At 44.2% G+C, this 24,136-nt stretch overlaps 2 protein-coding genes across 2 annotated transcripts in view; both read right to left on the bottom strand.

Annotated features, from left to right (window-relative positions):
• The window catches only part of LOC146206511 (eukaryotic translation initiation factor 2-alpha kinase 3-like), an 80,299-nt gene extending 66,111 nt beyond the window's left edge, over positions 1 to 14,188 (bottom strand). Inside the window, exons 1-6 of the mRNA XM_084591238.1 lie at positions 13,897 to 14,188; positions 13,263 to 13,392; positions 11,961 to 12,158; positions 8,912 to 9,039; positions 442 to 673; positions 185 to 320 (exon numbers count right to left, since the gene is read on the bottom strand). Coding sequence (XP_084447364.1) covers positions 185 to 320; positions 442 to 673; positions 8,912 to 9,039; positions 11,961 to 12,158; positions 13,263 to 13,392; positions 13,897 to 14,033 — 961 coding nt within the window. The 5' untranslated portion in view covers positions 14,034 to 14,188. The remainder of the gene's footprint in view (positions 1 to 184; positions 321 to 441; positions 674 to 8,911; positions 9,040 to 11,960; positions 12,159 to 13,262; positions 13,393 to 13,896) is intronic.
• Positions 14,189 to 15,088: 900 nt separating this feature from the next.
• On the bottom strand, positions 15,089 to 16,137 carry LOC146206510 (uncharacterized). Its single transcript, XM_084587033.1, has one exon. The coding sequence runs from the start codon at positions 15,818 to 15,820 to the stop codon at positions 15,089 to 15,091; it is 732 nt and encodes a 243-aa protein (XP_084443159.1). The 5' UTR covers positions 15,821 to 16,137.
• Positions 16,138 to 24,136: the final 7,999 nt, after the last annotated feature.

Genomic DNA, 24,136 nt, shown 5'->3' with positions numbered 1-24,136 from the left:
CAGTGAAGCATCTTCAAAATGTGACATGGCCAGGGAGTTCGATGCATGCGAACACCACTCCTATACTATTGCATGGGATTTCCAAGGAAATATCCTTAGAGTTCGATGTAGCCAATAATTCTATATATCTGGGTTTGATCCAGGGGTGCCTGTGGTTGCCAGACAAAAAAAAAAAAATGCTCACCAAGGTACAGCACAGGGTTACTTTGCTTGCTTTGGTTAGGACCATCCAAACCCAAGATACGAGTGTGCTCAAAGAGATCGACCACCTCTAACTCTCCATTTCGTAGGTGCCAAGCTCCAACAACAGGACTAGGAAGCTGCACAGTGTGAAAAAAAAAAAAATTCTTTTTCTTCAATATGTAAAAAAATGGCCTACTTTGTCAACAATGCAATAAGATCGGCAAAGAAAGTGAACTGAAAAGAAGGAAGTGTGCCTACTTTGACAGACCACTCCATTGATCCCTCGGTTCCACTGGTTGAGGCAATGAGGCCCTCAGGTACTACTACCTGAATCAGGCTCTTCTCAGGGCAGCCTTCTTCATTCGAGCAGTTTGCAGGCTCCTCCATCACATAGGAGTCGGCGTCACCACTATGGCCAGCACTACCAGCACAACTCGCCATCAAGCCCTTTAAAACAGTCAGCTGATTCTCCCCAACACTGAAGTTCCATCTGGAAAAAAAATGTCCGATACCATAACAGAACAACTTCAAGCCGTAGCTCTGAAGCCTCATAGCTTCAAGTCACAAAAAAAGAGTGAAAATAAGCTGCTTTGCTGAAATACAAACCTGAACAAATGAAACAAGTTCTTTTTTTTTTCTCTTACGTTTACAGATATGTATTTTAAATACTATGAGAGGTACCTAGGTTCAATCTGTGCAGGTGGGTTGTACAGCAAAGTGGATATAATGTATTTAACAGATTAGTGATTAGAAGATCAATGAAGTAAAACTGCCTAATCAACATATTTATTTCTGACTTTAAGAAACAATATTATACAGCATAATTGAAGACCGTCAACACGGAAGGAGAGTTCTTGTTTTATATTTTCCTGACTAACAAAGTGGCCCAAGACATCCAACATAAAAAATGTGCACCTCACAGCTCGTTGAGTTGGCTTTCACGCACTGCACATTTATAAAGTGGCATTGCTGCACATGGTATTGTCGCCAAAATCATGTTAACTACTTCTACATCATCAAAGATATAACTGCTGCACATGGTATTGTCGCCAAAATCATGTTAACTACTTCTACATCATCAAAGATATAAACAGCATCGGTATGAAATGCATAAAAAATTCAAGTAAGGCTGTTCTATAAACGTAAAATGTGTGAAGGCAAACTGCACCAGCTTTGAAATGCGTATTTTTGACATTTAATATTATGAGCCACTTTGCTGATTAACCCTTTCGCTGTCACAAACGTACCGGTACGTTTTCGCACTTCCTCCCCCATAGTGTCACCGACGTACCGGTACGTTCTCTATCGTGCATTCAAAACTTTGCGCCTGAGCGCGAAGCTAGCGCGCTTGGACTGGCTGCGCCATCTGTAATATCTTTCTACAAGTTCGTATTTTTGCCCCGCATTGTGTTGATACGTATAAACTGAAGAGTATGAAGCGACCGCGCCCACCCCCGCCACCTTCTTTGCAGGGGGCGCGGTCGCTCCGCGCGCACTACTCTATCACGCTAAGCGATCATATGGTGCATGCATTTCACAACGTGTGCGTGTGGTTACGGGCTCAAGGGTTGTTCTGCTATCTGCTGCAGGTTTGCAGGTTTTTATTTTTATGTTGGAGTGTCTGCTACAACGCGTCACGTTCAGGGGCTCACGCCGTTGCCTCTACAATAGGTCGACACATGACTCGATCGCTGCTTTCGCTCTTTCTTGCTGCGCCATTGCTTGCGGCTAGCAGCAACAAAGGGAGTTGGTTTAGCCTCTTTTCACCTCCCTCTGTCATCTTCATTTCACAACGTGCTATTACTCTCCATTGTTCGGGCCACCAAAAGTGCACCCTCCATGCGCGCGGTTACTTTCGGATGGCTGACCGCGCGGGACCTTCGACTGCGGACTGGAGCGATGGCTCTTTTGATAATAAATGCAAGCCAAGCTTGGATTCGAACTCTAAAGAAGTATCGAGCAGTTTTTTTCTTATATTATCCTCATTTATCTAATTTATAATCAGACTAATAATGATAATGATGTTAATTAGCAACACCTGCAGAAAACAGAAATGTGTATATTCCGTTGACTATGTTATTTGTATAGCAATCATAATAGAAAATAAATCGCTATGATCGTTCCCTGATATGCTCATTCCCTGAAACCAAGTCGACACTGGAGGTGCGTCATGGCCAGAAACGCCCGACAGCGAAAGGGTTAAGAAATCTATAAAGGAGTCTCATCTCTTATGGTCTTTCATTTGCGTAATAAATAACAGATTAATATTGCTCCACTTTATTTGCATAACGACATATGCCCCTATCTAAATGTACTGCATTTCTTGGCATCCTACTAGATGAACATTTGAAATTTTTACATGCACACTGAATCATAATGCAAAAAAGTCTCTTTTGGTATTAGGGTGCTTCTTCAGACACATCATTACTGTCAGCAACGTATACTTTGGACACTCTATTTGACATTTATTCACAGTCACTTAACATACTGTATAGCATCTTGGGAAAATACATATCTCACTCATATATCAAGCATCTGCCATTTACAAAACTGTGGAGTTCGAATAATTATACTTGTTCCCCGTCCACTGCATCAGCTGCCCCCTTATACCAAAATTTAAACATCCTTTATTTATTGAGCCTGCCCAACTAAAATTACCAACACTTATATACAGTGCTCATTATGGTAGCATTGTAATTACTGCCTTTCCTTCACCTTCCCTCATGAACAGTAATTTGACTAGATTTTCCCAGGACGACAATTTGCTGCTCCCCAGTATTAACACTAATTATAGCAAGCAAACCTTTTTGTTTTCAGTTATAAGAGTATAGAACTCACTATTCTCATGCATTAAAGCAGTTCGGTCCTCCAGGCTTTTTAATAATAGCAAAGTTATAACCACACTGTAGAGCATTTTTTTTTTATGATGCCTAAATGAAAGTAAAAACTAATTAAAGTTAAGACAAAAATAAAAACTGACACTTCCAGTGACTGGAAATAAAAACCTGTGATCATAATACTGAATTCACATGTGGTCTCGTCCAACATGGCATAGCATGCTATGGTTATGGTATGTTATGGTAAGGACATAGACGTAGGATACAGACATACACAAACTCTTGAATAATAAAAATGCATGGCATGCCAAACTACAGCAGTACTTTGCATTCAAATCTAAACAAATAGTGCGGTGCGGTGTGGTGTGATATACAGGGTTGATCATACCAAACCCCATATACCATGCTAGAGCCTGTCGTTTGTTTAGATATGAATGCAAACTATTGCTGTACTTTAGAATTCAGTGTGGTGTGATATACAAGGTTGAACATACCAAACCCCACATACCATGCTAGAGCATGTCCTTTGTTTAGGTCTGAATGCTAACTCTTTCTGTACTTCAGAATGCAGTGTGGTGTGATATACAAGGTTGAACATAACAAACCCCATATAACATGCTAGAGCATGTCCTTTGTTTAGATCTGAATGCTAACTACTTCTGTACTTCAGAATGCAGTGTGGTGTGATATACAGGGTTGAGCATACCAAACCCCATATAACATGCTAGAGCACGTCCTTTGTTTAGATTTGAATGCAAATTATTGCTGCACTTTAGAATGCAGCGTGGTGCGATATACAGGGTTGAACATACCAAACCCCACACACCATGCCAGAGCATGTCCTTTGTTTAGATATGAAAGCAAACTATTGCTTTATTTTTGAATACAATGTATTATATGCACCAATCAAGCATATGTGTCTGTCTGCTTACCATTCACCCAAGGCCTGTCATTTTTAGTGCATTCATTTCACATTTGTGTTTGCTTCTAAAAATAAAATAAAATAAAATAATGAAAGCAACATAGAATATGAAAGATGCCATGCAGAAGGCTCCAGATTAATTCCAATAATCTGGGGTTCATTAACATGCACTGACAATGCACAGTACATATTTGACATTGTCGCATTTCACCACTGTCAAAATCTTCCTTACCGTAGCAGTCTGGGCGTGTTGGTTATTCATGATGGAAAAATACAGCGCAGAGAAGGACGAGGACAGAATGAAGACACATAGGACACACGAGCGCTGACTTGCAACAGTTTATTTCGAGCCTCAGAGCCTTATTGTACAGATGAAACCCCCAACATCATACATGCGCAGTAGGCGATACATTCATATCTTGTCTTAAGTATATCAACTCCTTACGAGTAAGAGCGATAGAAGGCTTGGCCACGCAAGACTCACCCAACCGATCTATCATTTCAGCTTCTATAATCTCACGAGTCAGTTGACATCGGTTTTTTGCGATAACATGGCATTGTTGGTAGTCAGGATGGCACACGGACATTTCATCTGGATCGTGTTGGTTTACATTTTCGTCATTACAGTTTAGTTTACATTTCCTGCAGTGTACATCCAAAAACCCTCCTCGCTTTTTAGACACATTGTTACAATGTTCCCGGAGGCGGTCGTTCAAGCACCTACCGCTTTGCCCTACATAGCTTTTCCCACATTTCAAAGGGATGCTGTAGACCACTGAACACGAACATTCTACAAACTTTGTACGGTGGTTCTTCTTGCAATTAGGGTTTCTTGAACCACCGGGCCTTGTCAATCTGCACAACTTCTGCAGCTTATCGGGGGCAGAAAAGACAACTTTCACATTCCCTCGTTCACCGATCTTTTTCAGGCGATGAGACAGGCCATGAATGTACGGGATCACAGCAATCCGCTTGTTAGTAGGCGGCAGTGATTTACTAGTTTCTTTTGAGCACAAGCGCTTAAGTAGGGTTTCGGCGACACTGATAATGACATGTGTGGGATATCCCGCAGCTCGGAGACGAAGGATCTGTTCATTGAAGCTGGCAGCCATAAGTTCAGGACAAGACTTACACAGGGAATTTCTTAAGCACAGTCCCGCAATACCCCTCTTTACAAGTTTGGAACGTGCAGACCCAAATGGGAGCAGTGGCTTATTGGAGCGAGGTTCATACTTCCAGTAAATCTGTTCATTACGGAATAAAAGCCTGATATCCAGAAATCTAATGCTGTCGTCAGAAGGCATCTCATGTGTTAATTCTAGAGGCGAAAAACCTGCACGTAAAAAGGTTAATGTGTTAGCAGCTAGTTCTTCAAATGAGTCCGAACTGCAGTCAAGGAAAATTAAGAAATCGTCAACATACCTAAGAATCTTTGTTATGTTAAAATTTGGTAGACGGCTACAAAGGGTTCTGTCAAGATCAGCTAAAAATAAATCACTAAGAACTGGGGCTATACAGGAACCAATGCAAATTCCTTCCTTTACAGATAAGGTTGCCCCTCCCATTGGATAAAAGTTGACCGAAGATAAAAACTAAGGAGTTAAAGATTCTTAGGTATGTTGACGATTTCTTAATTTTCCTTGACTGCAGTTCGGACTCATTTGAAGAACTAGCTGCTAACACATTAACCTTTTTACGTGCAGGTTTTTCGCCTCTAGAATTAACACATGAGATGCCTTCTGACGACAGCATTAGATTTCTGGATATCAGGCTTTTATTCCGTAATGAACAGATTTACTGGAAGTATGAACCTCGCTCCAATAAGCCACTGCTCCCATTTGGGTCTGCACATTCCAAACTTGTAAAGAGGGGTATTGCGGGACTGTGCTTAAGAAATTCCCTGTGTAAGTCTTGTCCTGAACTTATGGCTGCCAGCTTCAATGAACAGATCCTTCGTCTCCGAGCTGCGGGATATCCCACACATGTCATTATCAGTGTCGCCGAAACCCTACTTAAGCGCTTGTGCTCAAAAGAAACTAGTAAATCACTGCCGCCTACTAACAAGCGGATTGCTGTGATCCCGTACATTCATGGCCTGTCTCATCGCCTGAAAAAGATCGGTGAACGGGGGAATGTGAAAGTTGTCTTTTCTGCCCCCGATAAGCTGCAGAAGTTGTGCAGATTGACAAGGCCCGGTGGTTCAAGAAACCCTAATTGCAAGAAGAACCACCGTACAAAGTTTGTAGAATGTTCGTGTTCAGTGGTCTACAGCATCCCTTTGAAATGTGGGAAAAGCTATGTAGGGCAAAGCGGTAGGTGCTTGAACGACCGCCTCCGGGAACATTGTAACAATGTGTCTGAAAAGCGAGGAGGGTTTTTGGATGTACACTGCAGGAAATGTAAACTAAACTGTAATGACGAAAATGTAAACCAACACGATCCAGATGAAATGTCCGTGTGCCATCCTGACTACCAACAATGCCATGTTATCGCAAAAAACCGATGTCAACTGACTCGTGAGATTATAGAAGCTGAAATGATAGGTCGGTTGGGTGAGTCTTGCGTGGCCAAGCCTTCTATCGCTCTTACTCGTAAGGAGTTGATATACTTAAGACAAGATATGAATGTATCGCCTACTGCGCATGTATGATGTTGGGGGTTTCATCTGTACAATAAGGCTCTGAGGCTCGCAATAAACTGTTGCAAGGCAGCGCTCGTGTGTCCTATGTGTCTTCATTTTGTCCTCGTCCTTCTCTGCGCTGTATTTTTCCATCAAAATCTTCCTGTCACATTAATCACTTAATTGCGTTATCGCAGTAGAACCAGTGCGATATAAATTTCGGGATTATACGAATTCGTAAAATTACACCGCCGGAATGCATTGTGTACAATGTGCAGAATTTCATACGTTCCGAACACACTCACTACACTACATTACTACACTACAAATAATATGAACACACTAAGCGCGACCACGGTGCCTTGAGCACAATGCATTGCTCGCACATGTTGCAGACATCGCAATCGCCTGGTCATGCTTAAACACAGTGAAAGGTTTGCAGCGGTGTGCGACACACAAATCGTCGACGTTACTATCGGCAGTCACGCTGCGCATCACGAGCAGCTGGCGATGGCACACGTGGCAGGCGTGGACACACTGCACATCATTGGCTCCGTGATCACTAGTTGTGCTGTATGCAAGGGGAGTAATTTGCTGTGCCACATGGCCCACACATCACCAACATCCCGATTGTCTGTCGTGCCACAAGTGGTGAGTTGTGGGACCATATACAAACCTTCCAAGTCATAAACAGTTTCGTGAATGCCTTTCCCATGCTTCTGTACACTTATTTATGTTAATTTTGATGATAACAATTTTTTTGAGCTTCTGTGAGATTCGCATCACCGAAATTCTACTGTAACTGCTTCTCTTAAATTTTCGAAGAGCAACTACATAGCAAAAAATTAAGATATGAAAGAACACTATGCTTCCAAATAACTTAGAACAGTAACCAGGCAATAAAACATTGCTGCATAGGACAAAAGGAAGAGGATGAAATGCAGTGAATACAGGAGGGTCATGCCCCTTCCAAGGAAAATTAAAACCAGCCCAAAGGTGGGCCATGACACACAGGAATTAGGGTTGCAATAATATGATGAACACTTTAAGCACATGTAAGCCCATATTGCACAACATTTTTTTAGAAGCCTTTGCAACATTAAATAATGTGATCTGGTACACTCTTACCTAATCTTAAGTGACTATTGTTGCCATCTGTAAAAGTTTTTAATATAAAGAATAGAAGTATTAAACCCCAGAGCCAGTGATCAATCACCAACCATCAAAGTGCGGCTATCAGGGATATAAAAGTTTGCTTCAGGGTCATGCACTGTGGTACTAAAATCATCAGTGTTTCAATGTTCTCAAGTGTGAGATGACCTAGAGTCCTCCTACAGAGATCACCTCTCCAGAGATCAGGAGCAGTGCAGGCACTACAAGAGCCCTGCTACATAAAAGTGGCTCAATGACAGCCTTAGTGGCTGGCAGTTTTCATCTGAAAGGTGTATGCGTGCACCACGAGCATGTGTTGCAAGGTCATAATACAGAGTATGTACAAGCAAGAGTGCAGCTGTTAACCCCCTGTAACAAGAACTCTTGACAGCATGGATGGGAATAAGGCCAGTGCTACCATAGAGAGGCCGCTGGAGACGGGACAATACTTTCAGTATGTTTGTGGCAGCTGATGACCGCTGGAGCGCAGTTCAATTTGACTTGTTTTTCACCTGTGTCATATTGACGGGGAGAATGCATGCTCTTGATGGTCCCATTCTGCAGTGTTTAGCATGAGGCTGTGGCCTCACAAGTGCTCAGAAAACATGTTGCAGTTTGCTTATCTCACCAACCTCGAACACTGTGCGCGACAGCTCACACGCCTTTAGAAAAAATCAGGAATCTGAAGAATCTCAACATGCAGATTTATTTGCTATCCAACCTTACAAACACCACAAACCCAATTTTGCTCCGTTTTTTTTTTCTCATCTTTGTTTCCTTCAAGCAGCAGCTTTGAGGCCAAACTCAAAAAATTTGCAAGCTGTCACACACTGTGTTCAGTTGCTGAGATAGCAAACTGCAGTGTGTTTTCTCTGCACATGTGGGACTGCAGCCACATGTGAAATGCAGCAAAACGAGCCTGCCAAGAGTGCACACTGTAGACACAAGCGAAAGGCAAGTCAAATCCAACTGCGCTCCAGATACCCTGAACCGTCACTAACACACCAAGAACAATGTCTTGGCTTCAGCGACCAATGCTTCACAGCACTGGTGTCAGTCCAAGCCAACGTGTAGAGCATTCATGTTAAGTATGCTGACGGTGGTAAAACCCGTCCAACAGCAACCAGCTGTACCACTGAGGTAACACACAGCAAAAATAAAAAAAAAAAGTCTTCAGAAGGCATGAAATCCACGCACTTTTCTCGGCCAGAACGTGGCTCAATAGCCCTGACAGTCTGGGTGTTGCGCTTGACAACGAGGACATCTTCAGTGCTGAAATCTTCTTTCATATGGTCACAGCCGCCCATGGTGCACATGTATCGCACCTGCATGTAAGTACCATACAAATTCATCAGTGGTGAAAGCCCCATTTGAACATACTACCCGTCCCATCTGGTTCCAGTTAGAAACTGGAAATCGTCCCCCCATAAACTAGTTGTTGCAGCCAATTAGAATTTTCACATTCCAGCCACCAAGCAATGCTTCAGAGGAACAGAATGAAACAAGAAGGGTCATGTTTCGTGGCAGGGTCTGCACAATTTTTATGCCTAATTGCATTAGAGATACCGACTCTATAATTACGCTGGGTACAAAAGCTGTGACCCACCAATAAACTACTATACATCATGAGAAATCGGACCTCATCTAATGCTGAGTGTGAGTGCCCCACATGCTTCATCTCATACTGAGCAGTGCTGCTCTTGTAATCTTTAAAGCACAATTAGAAATATGTTTGCTCTCTATCAGAACTACATTTGTGGATGGCTCACCCATTCCGCATGGACAAGGGCAAAACAGTGGCAGTCCTTGACTTTGGGGAAAAACAAGCTCATTTCCCAATCAGTACATTGAGCAAGACCAACACGGTATCCCACCCTGCTGAAGAAGACTACTGAACCTGAACTGAAAATTAATGGCTTGCAATCCCTGACATCATAGATGACAGTATGTTAGGCCTTGCTTTTACCAATCTGGAAGCTTCGTTAGAATGCAAAAATGTATTCTTGGGTTTGCATGTCAGATTTTCCCTCCCTTTTGCATCTATGCTACGCAGCAAACCTTTTGCACCTGCACATGTAGAGCCCACCTAAATATCAATTCAGGTCCAAGCTCACCTGGGTGACAGAGCAGACTACCTACCTCTTCATGAGCATATACATCGCACACATGGCAACCTCATGAGCAGGAAGGGAGGTTATCTGTGTCACCCAGGTGAGCTTGGGAGAATATGTAGGCAAAGAAGAGAAAGAGATAGCAATAAACAAATAAGATGCCAGCCTAGACAGAATAGAGGGGCTTCCATGGGCAATTAATTGGAATGCATTTCTACAGCAGCTGCACACACGTTTCACAAGTGCATTTTTTTACCAATTTTTCTTTTCAAATCACTTGTGGTGATGCCAACAGTGCACTGTTGTGCATCCCACAGCGCAACTTTGCTCAATGCATCGACTCCAGCCAGAAATACTGGCATTGCTATCACATGACTTAACCTTATAGGAGCCATGTTTAGGTGTTCTACGCACCTATCCATATTTTCTTTTTTCTTCTTTTTCAATTAAAGTCGCCCACTAAAGTCTCATATGATGGCCTCTGCAATCAAATGCAAGTCCACTTCCAGCATTACTAAACACCCCAAGAAAGCAGCTGCACACAGTGGCTCACTGATGGGTATCAGAACAACAAAGTAAATATAACTTTAAAAAAATGATTTGCAGAGAGTAGAACTTCAAGAAATGATTGTGCAATGAATGTGCTGAATACTATCACAACGTTGAAACACAGAACCTCTGCAATTTATTAAAGCGTTCCTTCCCCAGTACAACACTGTTGACATCTCAGCGCCGTCCTGTGCTTCTTTGTGTGTCGTCCTTTAGCACTGCAAATCCTTTTAATAATTATGAATCAACAAGCCCAGCTTGAGGTTTTACTACATCTCAGCTATTTTGTAGGTCCCCTCAGGCAGGAAACTGAATTCCAAAAAAAGTTAATGTTTCAAATGTTTTAGTGAGCTCGAGTCTCCATGGGTGACAGACAGAGCAGGCTCTGCTAACAGTTAAACAATGTGTAATTTGCATGCCCCACTCCTCACTCAAGGCCTTCATGAAACTCTGCAAGCATATGCTAATGCACTCTAGGCATTAAAAGGGACCCTGAAAACATTTTATGCAATGTGTACACAACATGCTCAGCTGAAAAGCTGTTGCCATAATCCAAATTGAGAAAAAAGATGTCAGAGAAAATATGAGCGATTTCGTACGAAAATTGTGATGCAACCATACTTTGTTCAGGGTGGCGTTATAACATTTTGCTTCCCACTTAGCCTCCATCTTCTAGTCAAATTGGACCCTAGTTTACGATAGGGATTTAAACCAATGACATATGCACCTCTGGCAAGTGTAGGTGTCCACTGAGAACTGAGACATTGCCCCTTCCTTTCCCCAAAAATAGACTTACACAAAACTATAAAAGTATTCCCAGATTGAACAGGCAGCGTTAAAGGTGCCTCGCGTCTACACTTAAGGCTAAGTTTGAGCATCTCCTGCATGAAATCTGCAGAGGTGGTCTTTGCAGGTATTCAAGTTTAGAGGCTCTGTGTGAACCCTATAACTTAAAAACATTTAAAAATCTGCTCCTAGCAACCGATCAGGATGATATCACGTGTTCGCAGCTGCGCTTGCCTTATTGACGTAAAGTGCACAATCTAGATGAGCACCAAATCATTGGGTGCACCCAGGGTGGGATAGGGTGCAACAGATGCAATTTTTTTTTGTAACAATATTTATTGCCTCAAGGCATCAGTGGGGTATGTGATGAAGAATGAAGAAATCAATAAATGAATAGTTAATTCAACACGTGGTGGAATACCAATCTCTTGCACACCTTTCTTAAGCTTGGTAAATATCCTTTCATGGATCCTTTAAAACTAAGTGTAAATGGCACATAATGCAGTGCAATCTTAATGTCATTACTTGTTGTAAGAAATCAAGTATGTTAAAGAAAGAAAAATTTTAAAGATGCTGAAAACTCCCTTTTTTCATGATGAACATGAACTGGCACTTCCACTACCTCAGGCAACTGAAAGTTCAGAGGCTTTGGGCCCACTGCCATTCGAACAAATAAATTGTACCTGCATTTGGAAAATGATCATTTCTATACATCCTTTTTCTTATCATCTTATTGGTTAAGTAAATTATGACAAGCAAGTTAGTTCATCACTGAGGGGTGAAAAACAAGGCTGTCTTGCCTGCCCAGTGTGCATGTTGATTCCATAGGTGCGAGCCTCCTTGCCGCCTGTAATGACAAGGTCATCACCCAGGCGATAGGAGCTCCTCAGAAGGAAATCAGCAGACAAAGGAAGTGGTTCCACAGTCTCCCCGTTGAATTTATACAGCGAGCCATCCAACGATGGGACAAGACGCACCCGCTGACCTCGGTTATGCATCTAATACCGTGAAGATATAAAGAGCAAGCAAGAGTGGGTGAGTGGTTGACATTCAACATTGGCATTACTTCAAACTACATTCAACAAATGGCCACACTAAGTATTTGGAGGCATGACTGCATGAACATGCAATAAATTTGTGGGTACACTGTTCCAAAGTCACACAGTGAAAAGACTGAGCAGAGGTGACTCTCCCAAAAAATTTATGTATCACTAACTTTTCCTGCAAATTAATTCAGGCAAGCACAGCTACAGCAGCAATCCTTGAGCATACAGCACCTATGAATTCTGTAAACATAATCCAATAAAAAAAGCAAAAATAGTTTGCATACAAAAGTCAAGGAACACACAAAAAAGAAAAATAATGCCCTTATATTTCTTTTTACCATACATACATTCAGCAATATAGACACATGCATTAGGTAGACAAATAAAATCTTCGTGTAGGCTAGTCAGTTTATTTCTAGCCCAACAAGTTCCCCAAAGGCAGTTTTTAATGCACAGGGCGGCCCAATGAAAACTTTCACATTTCTCTTTTTCATGATTCTTATTCTTCTGAGCACTTTTCACATGGCTGACTTATCTGATTAAGCAGTATATGTGCACTTTAGAATTATGCCCTGCATTGCTGTATAAAATAAAGTTCAAAAATTACGCTTCCCCTTTCATGCAGCAGAAACATTCCATCAAGAATGAAACAACTATCCCGATAAGTCTTATTAAAAACTTTGTCAGGAAATAAACCCTAGTGCAGTCATGTATCCAGCAATATTCATGGTATCTGCCAATTCTGCAAGGGAAGGCAGCTGCGTTCATAAATTCAGGCAGCAGTTGCTAGATATGAACTGTCATAATAAGATGGAGCATCAACTAGTGCAAAAATAATGCATCTTCTAAGTCAGAAAATGCAGAGTATCAACCACAAAAAAATACAAATAATAAATGATTGAACCATACTTATACACTTCATACGTTTATAACAAATGACATTAAACATAGGGTGACACGAAAACCTCTCGAACTGCAGCCATCCCAAACTTGATTAGCACAGGATAAATATTGGTGCATGCGCATCGTAACATTGCAATGGAAGGGTCTGCTTACTTCTAATTTACTAAGGCTTGAAGAAAGAAGTCCTCCTGGTCCCGTTTCGTGCGACCACACAAGGTTTCCGTGAGCTTTGGGATCAAGGGCCGTGATCTTGCCATCGAGTGTGCTTACAATAAATAACTCGCTGCAACAAATTGCATGAGTACACATTCCAGTCAATGCACGTAAAAATGCGCCATGCATGCTGAGTATAGTTAACATGGGGCGTTAAATCCTCGAGGCCATCTGTACGCTTTGCTAACGTTCTGTGCCAGCTGTGCTTGAGTCAACATGCCAAGAAAGTGCATACGATCAACATTCCAAAGGTGACAAAGCGTGAACTGTTGTAATTCAAAGATGATCTAAAATACAGATGCACTCGGAATACACAGTTATCGCTGCCACAAAATTGTGTGCAACAAATCAGCAGCAGCAAGGCACCGGCATGCAGAACAAAGCTCTCGCAACAAACAAGGAAAACCGCCTCAGGCACGTGCGTGGGATCTGGAACTCGCTCTCAGTAAAATTAGATGACAGCACCAATCGGAACAGAAGTCCTGAGGTTGTGATTGATTCCCTGCGCAAGGAGCACCCCTCTAGATCCTAGGAAAGGTTCGGACACTTGCCGCGCTATGAGTCATGCTCTCACCTGAACGTCTTTCCCCCAGCAACATCGCCTGGTTTCGGTGCCTTGGAACAGTCTGGAAGCTCTTTCGCAGACGACTCGTCCGTGCCTTGAACTACAAAGGCACACAGGAGGATAAGGAATGCGTGAAATAAATGCATTCTAGGCTGCTATCTCGGCATGACAGCTCAAGAGCACACGATCCCGAGCATCACGTGAGGACCGCCGAACGGCCGCGGTGCGTGCAGCAGACGTTGACTTTGTTTTCATCCAAGCCCCAACGTGTAAAGCAATGACGTGTTCTCACTGGGCCGTTCAAGGCGAGTCGCGGTTTCACATTTGGTTAGATATTGCTAGATATTGCTAAACGCTATTATGAAAACTACGCTTAGTAAATTTGAGCTCAAACATTTAAACCCAAAAAAAGATAGAAAATTCAAGGAGGTGATCACACTAGTCAGTAGCAACGTTTTTAGATTCCTTTCAGTTTGCAAGCTCCCCCGAGTCACTCCCGAGAAAGCGGCTCCCGTCCGTTTCCACTCGCCACGCGGCGCTGCTGTCGCTGTCGGCCCGAAACCGCTCGCACTCTGCTGTTGGTGTGGTGGCAGCCTTCGCCGGTTCTCATCCACGATAAAACTGGGAACGGACACGTAGAGCTCAAATTTTCTGGGCTTTTGGAGCTGTCACGTTAAAACTTCAGTCTCATGGTTAAAGAAACTGTTTCGCCTGAGGGTACAGGCTGGGTGAGGTAAAGAGCAGGCTGATGCCAGTTCGAAAAAAAAAAAAAGATCGTTTATTTGCCTCGCGCTTTATCGCATCGCATTTGCGACGTTTATCCTGGACATTTTAGTATTTGTTGGAGTAAAGCTATCAATAGCTATTCGGGAGAATGCACGGCACATTAAGGAATGAGAACCAGCGATGTTCCGTTTCTAGTTCGCATTCACGAAATTCCGCGCTGTTACCAACAGAGCACCGCACATACGAGCAGCGTTTTCACGTTTTTTACAATGCCGATTTCACTGGACACAAGTATTAAATGCAGACACACTTAGCCGGATGCACGGAGGGAATAGCTGCAGAAGACGAGCTTTTTATTTGCAATGATCGCACAACCGGGAGCAGCGTTTTGCACTTTAATTTTTAGAGTGTTAATTTCAGTGAGCATAGGCAAGCATTAAATGCAGGCACACTGAGTTGGAAGCAGAGAGAATAGCTACAGAAGGCGAGCTTTTTTATTTGCAATGGCAACCTTTTCTCTGTTTTCCAGCCGGCGATTCTGGTCTCTCGCATAGAAGTGCATGCGTGTAACTATGACGAAATGCAGAACCTGGCATGTAAAAGTGGCCTTATGTTCTGCACAACCAAGCCGGGCAAGGTTTTGGAATTCCAGCTCATCAAGCACATCCCAAAAAATTTCCCCAAAAACTGGACCTCCTTTCAAGGAAACCGAAACTGCTTTGTTCACAATATTAGTAAACTCTAGCACCTTTTTTGTGGGATGCTTTAGGCATCCTTGCTTGAAGCTTTTATACACTGTAAGGTATGCGTCTTTGCCAACAACTGGCACGTGAGAGCTGATATCTTCCATGCAGGAAGTGCAAGTTGAGGTTTTGGAGAATTTGTGGACCACATAGCCTGAAAAATAGTATAGTATGCTTTCATCGGCTTCTGCTTTCGAGTAAATGTGGTCACTGTCACTGTGATCGGGCGTGTCAACTTCAGAAGTTAAGTCGAGCATCCTCGACTCAATCAGTTCATGCAGGTGAGCTTGCTTGCATCGGTGTGCTTCTCTGCATTTCTTCAGTGTGTCTTGAACACCCACAAGCACAGCACTCGGTGCACCCTCCACACTTCCACGCAGCAGTCGAAATATTTGGGTAAAGTTCACAACTGTAGGATGAGATTCATGCCCACTTGTCGCGCGGAATGACGACAGTGTCACCATTAATCTGGTGCACAAAATGTTTTAGTACATCCTCGTCGTGGAAGTGTACATCACATACAACGAAAGAGCTGGAAAGCTGTCTGTCCAGTCGGGGAATCATGCGCTGCCATTCTAGGAGATGTACAGGGTCGCCGAAAAAAATGTCTTTTCCCGGTAGCAGGTGTCTGGGAGTCATAACCGCTTTTGCAGCCGGGCACGAAGCAACGTGGCATGTTCGCTACTCATTTCGTAGACATAAGCAAGCGGCAATAATCACGGCACCACACACCACAAACACGCTCATATGCAAAACCACTGCGAGCGCAGGTACAAAGGGCCGCGCCAGTCGGGCAAACCAATGTTTTGGGGTTTTGGGGCAAACAGCGTGGCGAGCGCCACCGCGCGGCAGGAAACGGAAAGGCGACACTCCCCGCGCCGCAGCTTTCAAACTGAAAGGGATCTAAAAACGTTGAGTCAGTAGTGTCGCATATCAACGAGTTTCTATGGTTACTTTTTTTTTTTTTTTGTCATTTGTTGCTCATTTAGTCTTTACGTTTCCTCAAACTCAACTTTTCTTTTTCATGGAAAAGAAAGACGAAGCGGTCAATAAAACCTGGCTCCCCGATCCCACGATGCGATTCGATTATCCCCAAATATAGTGAACTAGAATACTTTCTAGTGGCGCGAACCATAGAGTTAATACAAAGACTGTGATTAACCCTATGGCGCATAGGAAGGAAAATGGGCGCCTCTTGCACGCCCGACGCCACTGACCGCCGCTGCTGGCGCTGCAGTTACGTTTACTAGGACCGCGTGCTGCGCGTCCGCAAAGGGAAGTCAAGGCTTGGTGGTGGTGGCGTGGTGGTGGTGGTGAAAAACTTTATATTTGGGAGCCTTAAGGGAATACATGCTAATGATGGGTCGGCTCTTGGCTGCGTGTTGTGGCCGGAAGCTGGTGCTTCCCAGCGACGCCCAAAGCCCAGTCTGTCAGCCGCTTTTGAACGGCCGGGTCAGAGCTGGACACCGCAGCCTCCCATCGCTCGAGGTCGGAGAGTTGCCAAGTGGCTGGAGGGTGGAATTCCGAGCATTTGATCATAATATGCTCAAAATCAGCTTTAGGTGCCCCAGACAGGGTGCACTGCGGCGAGAACAGTCCTGGACGGATCAAAGATAAGAAAGCAGGGGATGGGAATGTACGGGACTGAAGCTGGCGCCACGTCACCTGTTGTAGCTTAGTCATAGATTTATGAGGAGGAGGGTAGATGGTTCGTTGATCACGGTAATGAACAGAGATTTCGGGATACGATACCGCTCGCGAGCATCTCCCCAGACAGTGGCAGTCCCTGCTCGGCTGACGTATCCTCGAGCAAAAGAGTGAGCTGCTTCGTTGCCTGGGTGACCCGTGTGAGCGGGCACCCATATTAGTTGAATAGGGTGTTCGGGTGGGGGGAGGGAGGCGAGGAACCGGAAGGCTGGGGTAGAGATCCGGCCGCGGGCGAAGTTCCGTACGGCGGATTTAGAATCGCTAAAGATGGTTGTGGCTCGGGTAGTAGCTATGGCGAGGGCAACCGCCGCCTCCTCCGCCTCCAGGGAAGTGGAGGCAAAAGTTGTACCGGCCGCGACCAGTTGCAAAGAGTTGGAAACAGCGCTGAGGGCGAACGCTGGGCGGGAGGGGTATGAGGCAGCGTCTACGTAAACGGTCTCTGGCTGGAAGCCATAGTGCTTGCGAAGAGCTTCTGCGCGTGCCTTGCGGCGAGTGACATGGTGCTCTGGGTGCATATTCTTTGGCAGGGGGTGCACCTTAAGAACGCGGTGTATCGCAGGGGGAAGTGTATGTTGTGTAGAGCAGTGACCGGGAGGTGAGAGATGGATGCGAGCAAGGATGTTCCGGCCGGTGAGGGTAGATGATAATCGCTCCAACTGGGCTGAGCGGTGGGCTTCCGTGAGCTCAGTTAGGGAGTTATATGGATGCCCATGTGAAGAAGGCGTTCATTGGAAGTGTAGCGGGGTAAGTTGAGGGCGGCCTTGTACGCCTGTCGGATAAGTGCGTTAACCTTGTCTTCCTCCACCCGCGTGAGGAAAAGGTAGGGGAGCGAGTACACAACACGGCTCAGGACAAATGCCTGTACCAGGCGTCTGAGGTCATCCTCGCGCATGCCGCGATGGCGATTGGCTATGCGGCGAATGAGGCGGATTGTTTGATGAACCATCACCGTCAGCTTAGTGATGGTTGCGGTATTCTTGCCATTGTTTTGTATCAGAATACCAAGAATCCTGATGTTGTCCACTTCTGGTATCCGGGTGTTGTCAATTGTCAAGAAGATCGGGGGAGGAGGGCCTTTGTCTGTACGACACCTAGGAGGTCGGAGTATGAGAAGCTCCGATTTGGTAGGGGAACAAGCCAAGCCGACATTTGCGGCAAAAGATACTACAATGTCTGCTCCGGCCTGTAATGTATCTTCCATGGCGCCAATGCTACCTGTGGTGGTCCACAGTGTAATATATCATCGGCGTATAAGGAGTGGGACAGGGCAGGGATTTGGTCGAGGGCGTGTGCCATGGGGATAAGGGTAATATTAAAAAGCAGTGGAGAGAGGACAGAACCCTGTGGGGTGCCAATGCTACCGAGTTTGAAAGATGGAGATGAGAGCGAGCCGATGGTGATTTCTGCTGTGCGATGACTAAGAAAGGCGGATATGTACTGGTGGACACGCGAGCCGACTTGAAGCGATGAGAGAGCATCTAAAATGGCTGCGTGACGGACATTATCAAAGGCCTTTGTGAGATCTAGGGCGAGAATTGCTCGGGTGCGCTTTGCGTGGCGGGGGTGAAGGACATCTTCTGACAGTTGCAGCATAACATCCTGCGTGGAGAGATGTGGCCGGAAGCCGACCATTGTGTCAGGGAAGAGGTTGTGGTCATCTATGTGGTTCTGGAGGCGTGCCAGCACAACATGTTCAAAGAGTTTCCCAAGACAGGAAGTTAGAGATATGGGTCGGAGATTCTTGATGTCGAGTGGTTTGCCGGGTTTGGGATAAATGTGATACGGGCGTGTGTCCACTAGGCCGGAAGGGTTACCGTGCGCCAGCATTGCCCTCCAACTTTCAGTTCTGCCTTCCATCACACCATGCGATGTTCGAAATGGCCAGGAAAAAGACCAACTCGCACTGTTTTGCTCCGAGATGCCGAAGCGCGGCTATCCGGATGCTCCAGTCACCTTTGTTTGCTGCTCTGAGGGACAACAAACATCGCACAAAGTGGAAACGAAGCTTCTGAAGGCAGGAAAAGCCTCTCACAGAAACATTGGCAGTGTGTGAGCATCATTTCGAGCCGCATCTCATCCTGCTGCGTGACTATATACTACATATATGATCAACGACAGAAGTGAGGATATACCGTGTGAAAAGCCATCACTGGCACCTGATGCAGTGCCTATACAGTCTTGTCGGGTTGTCCGGCATATATTACCGTCCAACCCGTGAAGCCAAGGCTGGATGTGGGCAATATTGATGTTGCAGAGAGTTGGGCTCAGTGCAGATTCTTGCTATTAAGCCTGTGGCACCAAACGATAGCCGACATATTTTATACCGCGTGTCCAAGCTAACTTTAGCCAAGGGTTAAAAATCAACCATTTGAGATAGGCCAGAGAAACCACTTGCTGACAGCCACCTGGCGCACCAGGTCTGAACAAAAGGAAGGCTTCGGGGAAGAAAGCTTCGACCGTATGCGTGATCTCGAATACTACCACTGGCTCAATAAAGCAGACAGCTGAGATTAAATTAAATTCAATTCCGCGTAGTCATGGTATGTCCTTGGATCTCTAGCTGGCACATTTATTAAATCATTTATTCATTCTTCATATCATACCCTGCCCTAAGACAATAAATATCGATGAAAAAAAAACGGTGCAGGCAATTTTTCACTTTGCAATTCTAATTTACTAAGTATTGCGTTCAAATAAATGTGATTTGCAAAGTTGGGGAGGACCTTCTGAAACCCCCATTTCATTTATTCCCGATAAAGGAAACCTCACGTGCATAGTTTTTCCCACATCTATAAAAAGCCCGCGAAATAAAAAAAAAATCACGTGACTGACGCATTCATGCGCTACGATATTGTTGTGCTCCCAACCGTGCATGGTTTGAGTGACAGAAATCAGCTGCGGCCGTGACTCAACAGCCCAGTCTCAGCGCTATGCGGGCTGATAATTTTTGTATTTCGCGGGCTTTCTTAGAGCTTGGAAAAACGATGAGGCTTTTTTTATCGGAAATAAATGGAATGGAGGTTTTAGAAGGCGCTCTAAAATTCTGCAAACCCAGTTATTGTCTAGAGGCAATAGTTAGTCAATTAGAAAAATAATTACTAATTACTTCAAAATAAAAAAAATTGCCTGGGGTGAACCAGTTGGTTGGCAGCTGTATACAATTATGGCCTCTCTATCCTACCTCAAATCCTACTTCAAACTAACTGTGAGAAAGGCTTTAATCGTTTTTTGAAAAGAAAAAGATAAGTCACATGTAATACACTTGGCTAATTTTACTAATTTTAAGGACAACAGAGACATTTTGTACCCTTCAAGTGATACCAGTTTGTGGCTGACCTTGAGAATGTGTTTACAACCTGCTTCAGCCTAAATTCAAGCAGACAGCTTGTACTCAGTGCATGCTACAGGCCAAGCAAACCTGCTAACTTGGGTGCTCTGACCACTGTCAAATTGGTGCAGCTGAAATCACTGCTTAACTACCTGCATGCACGTTTTCACAAAATGCAATAACGAGCGCAATGTCAAAATTCAAAGCACCTGAAGATGAGCAGATGGATGCTCTTAGGACTGAATTTGTGTAGTCAATAATTTCACAAAACAATTCTCATTGTTGATGGCTTTTGTCCCATGCACTCAAATAAAATAAAATAGCAGTGGAGAAGCCTTGTGAAGTACCTAAACAAAACTTCTCTGCCCTCCTCATGTATGTATTTTTGGCATATATGTTATGCATATGAGATGATGAAAAGATTTTAGCACCTGGCTTACAGCGATGATTTATAACAGATATTGTTGCTGTGAACAGAGAATAATGGTGACGCCACAGAATATCACTGGATGATTCGTTTCAAAGCATAGGATTTGTTTTTTTCATGACCACTTTGTCAATATATATATATATATATATATATATATATATATATATATATATATATATATATATATATATATATATATATATATATATATATATATAACAGCCTGAAGCTGCTCCTCACTTTACCAGTTGGCAAATTTCCTAACGCTAAGCAGATATCAAGCTAAAATGAGCATTCCTGGTTACCAGTGGATACCAAATAGCGCAGTGTAATATAATCATTATTATTGGCTAAAGGACAGTTACTGCGACGTGGTTGGAGAGATGCGAGAACCCGTACGTGCGCACGATGCCTAGCCACTCTGCTACCAGTCTGCTGCTGACAGTTGAGTTGGCTCTGTAATAAAGCGGGCTCTGCAGGGCTCAGAAAAATACCCGTCCCGTACAAATAAATGTGCCGTAACGATTTACAGTGCGCGATAACTCGTCCCGCATGAGCTGTAGCAGACGCCAGCGAAATAAGAGCGCTTTCACCCTAGTGCAACGGCGAAAACCCGAATAATGTCGAATGAAGCGCCTTCTCTCATGGGTGCAGGTCCACATACGTCGGCATAGGGAAAAAATCATCACTTTTACTGAGTAGGCGCACAAAAGCACCGGTACTATGTCGCACTATTGCAAGAAAGCATTGAAAAGTCGACTAGTAGATGTTGCAGAGGCGCCATCTGGCGGCGTCAGTGAAAATCGGCGTGCCCGAGTGTCGTCGTTCGCGCCACTAGAAAGTATTCTACAAGCAGATCAATTAAGGGAAAATGAGGGTGCTCGTTATAATACATGAAGGAAAGAAGCCAACAGTCGGCGAGGCCAAGGAAAGCGTTGGGGATGATACTTTCTTTTTTTTTTAATGTTTACTTGGATAATCACAGAGATTAGTAATGTAATATGTTTAGGGGAAAGATAATTAAACACAAAGTAGAAGAAAAAACAACGTGCCGATGATGGGAACCGAACCCACGACCTCCGACTAACGCGTCCGGTGCTCTTCCAACTGAGCTACATCGGCCGCTGTCCCCCCTGCTACTTTCTTGGGTATTTATATGTTGTCTGTATACGAACCTTGAGAGTGTTCACCAGCGCCACCCTCAGCCATGGCGGCGGACGTGGAACGTCCTTTGTTACCGCCAGCGTCACGTAGAACGTGATCAAGAGCGAGGGCGAAAGCTGTGCTAGAACCCTAGCTCTTACGCAACCTATGGCTTCAAGACTGCCAGAACCGAGACCCCCGTAAGCTACAAGCAGATCAATTAAGGGAAAATGAGGGTGCTCGTTTAATACATGAAGGAAAGAAGCCAACAGTCGGCGAGGCCAAGGAAAGCGTTGGGGATGATACTTTGTCTTTTTTTTTTTTTAATGTTTACTTGGATAATCACAGAGATTAGTAATGTAATCTGTTTAGGGGAAAGATAATTAAACACAAAGTAGAAGAAAAAAAAACGTGCCGATGGTGGGAACCGAACCCACGACCTAGTTTACTATATTCCCAAGTCATCGGCCTTTTTGGGCTAAGCTGGCCTCCATGCGGGACCATGCCGGCTAGGCCTAACTGTTCGGGCACCGAACATAAAAACAATAAAAATTTCCCCTGCAAACATCACTGCCAAACACCCTGCTCCCGAAGTAGCATAGTGTTGTCTACGTTCTTTGAGACGGCATATGGTTGGATTTTCCGAAGCGTTTGACAGAACTCCGCAGGGCAGGGTTCGCTCGCCGTTGCTGCATGCGGCGAAGCTTGCCCACTGCGCTTGGACGACCACGGTGATCCAAGGTCTACATGGGTGATCTCCGCAGCTTGGACTGCGTGGAAAAGCACACGAAAGCGTTCCCAAAATATTTGGAACAAGCATTACGGCTTCTGCAGCAGACGGGCGGTTCACAATATATTCAGGCCTGCACGCTGACAAAATCGAGAAATAGGTGAACTCCACGTGTTCCCGTAGTCTTTTGTTGGGTAATGACACGTGTACTTGTCGCCTGCAAACCGCATACTTTTTTTTTTGTTATATCTCCAGTTAAACCCCCGAATCCTTGCTGCTCAAATTTCGCACAGAAACATTTGGTCGGCAGTACTTTTTTTTTATACCAAATTTGTTTCAGGTGACCAGAAATTTATTAAGTTGATTGACTGACCAGAAAAGTCCCTCGCACTGAAACCGAATGTAAACGTAAGAAAATAAAAATAGTAAAATAAAAAAGTAAATAAAATAAACATAAAATGCATTAATTATAAATAGAAACTAAAAACAAAATAAAGCAAAAGTAAAAATCGTAGCGGTAGCGCCAGTGCCCAGTACTTTCGTCACTTTCGCTTTCTCCCAATACAGTTTCTGTAGGGAAGTTTTGCTTTATGACATCATTTACGTGACCGACGCATGCTTAACCACGGCCGGTCTCGAGGAAGAGCGCGCTCTTGAAGAGAAGCGCGCTCTCCCTCGAGACCGGCCGTGGCTTAACTAGCTTAACTGCTTAACTTTACCAATCACGTTTGTGCAGCGGGAGGATATTATTGCAGATCGTGAACGCGCAATCACGTGACACTAAAGTGACGTAGGGCTACGTCACTTATGCGTGCCCTGTCGACGTTTTATTATTATTATTATTATTATTATTATTATTATTATTATTATTATTATTATTATTATTATTATTATTATTATTATTATTATTATTATTATTATTATTATTATTATTCTACTGGGGCAGTGAGAAGAGCGCTTGGCCGTACGGAGTGCGGCTTCGAGCTGGCGGAGGGGGAGCATCTAGCCGTCCACACTCAACAGCATGCACTCTTTCTTCTGTATTTGCTTTTCCTATTAGTGGGGAGAGGTTGAAAGGAGGGGCGGTTAAGCCCCTCAATAAAGGGGCGGGCAGGCTAGCCAACGTAGTCAGCGTGGTATAAAACGAGTGACGGCTTGGAGCTGCCGTCGGTAAAGCAGTATGTACGCTTGCAATTGCTTCCTTCCTTCTTTTTCCCTAGCTGTGAGGTATGGGCTGGTTTGGCTTGAGCAGCAGCGGAGGGAGTGCTGAAGAATTGCTGTGCCGTTTACTTGGCTCAATCAGCCGCTTTTGCAACTTAAAAGTTACGCCTCAATTATGTACAACAAATAAATAGTGTGTGTATGTGTGTGTGCGTGTGTGTGTGTGTGTGTGTGTGTGTGTGTGTGTGTGTGTGTGTGTGTGTGTGTGTGTGTGTGTGTGT

The sequence above is a fragment of the Amblyomma maculatum genome, chromosome 1 (genome assembly GCF_055883805.1).
Source record: "Amblyomma maculatum isolate TAMU_Amacu chromosome 1, ASM5588380v1, whole genome shotgun sequence".
In the NCBI taxonomy this organism is placed as follows: Eukaryota; Metazoa; Arthropoda; class Arachnida; order Ixodida; family Ixodidae; genus Amblyomma; species Amblyomma maculatum.
Note: the sequence above shows the minus strand (reverse complement) of the source record. Positions and strands in the feature narration are given on the sequence as shown.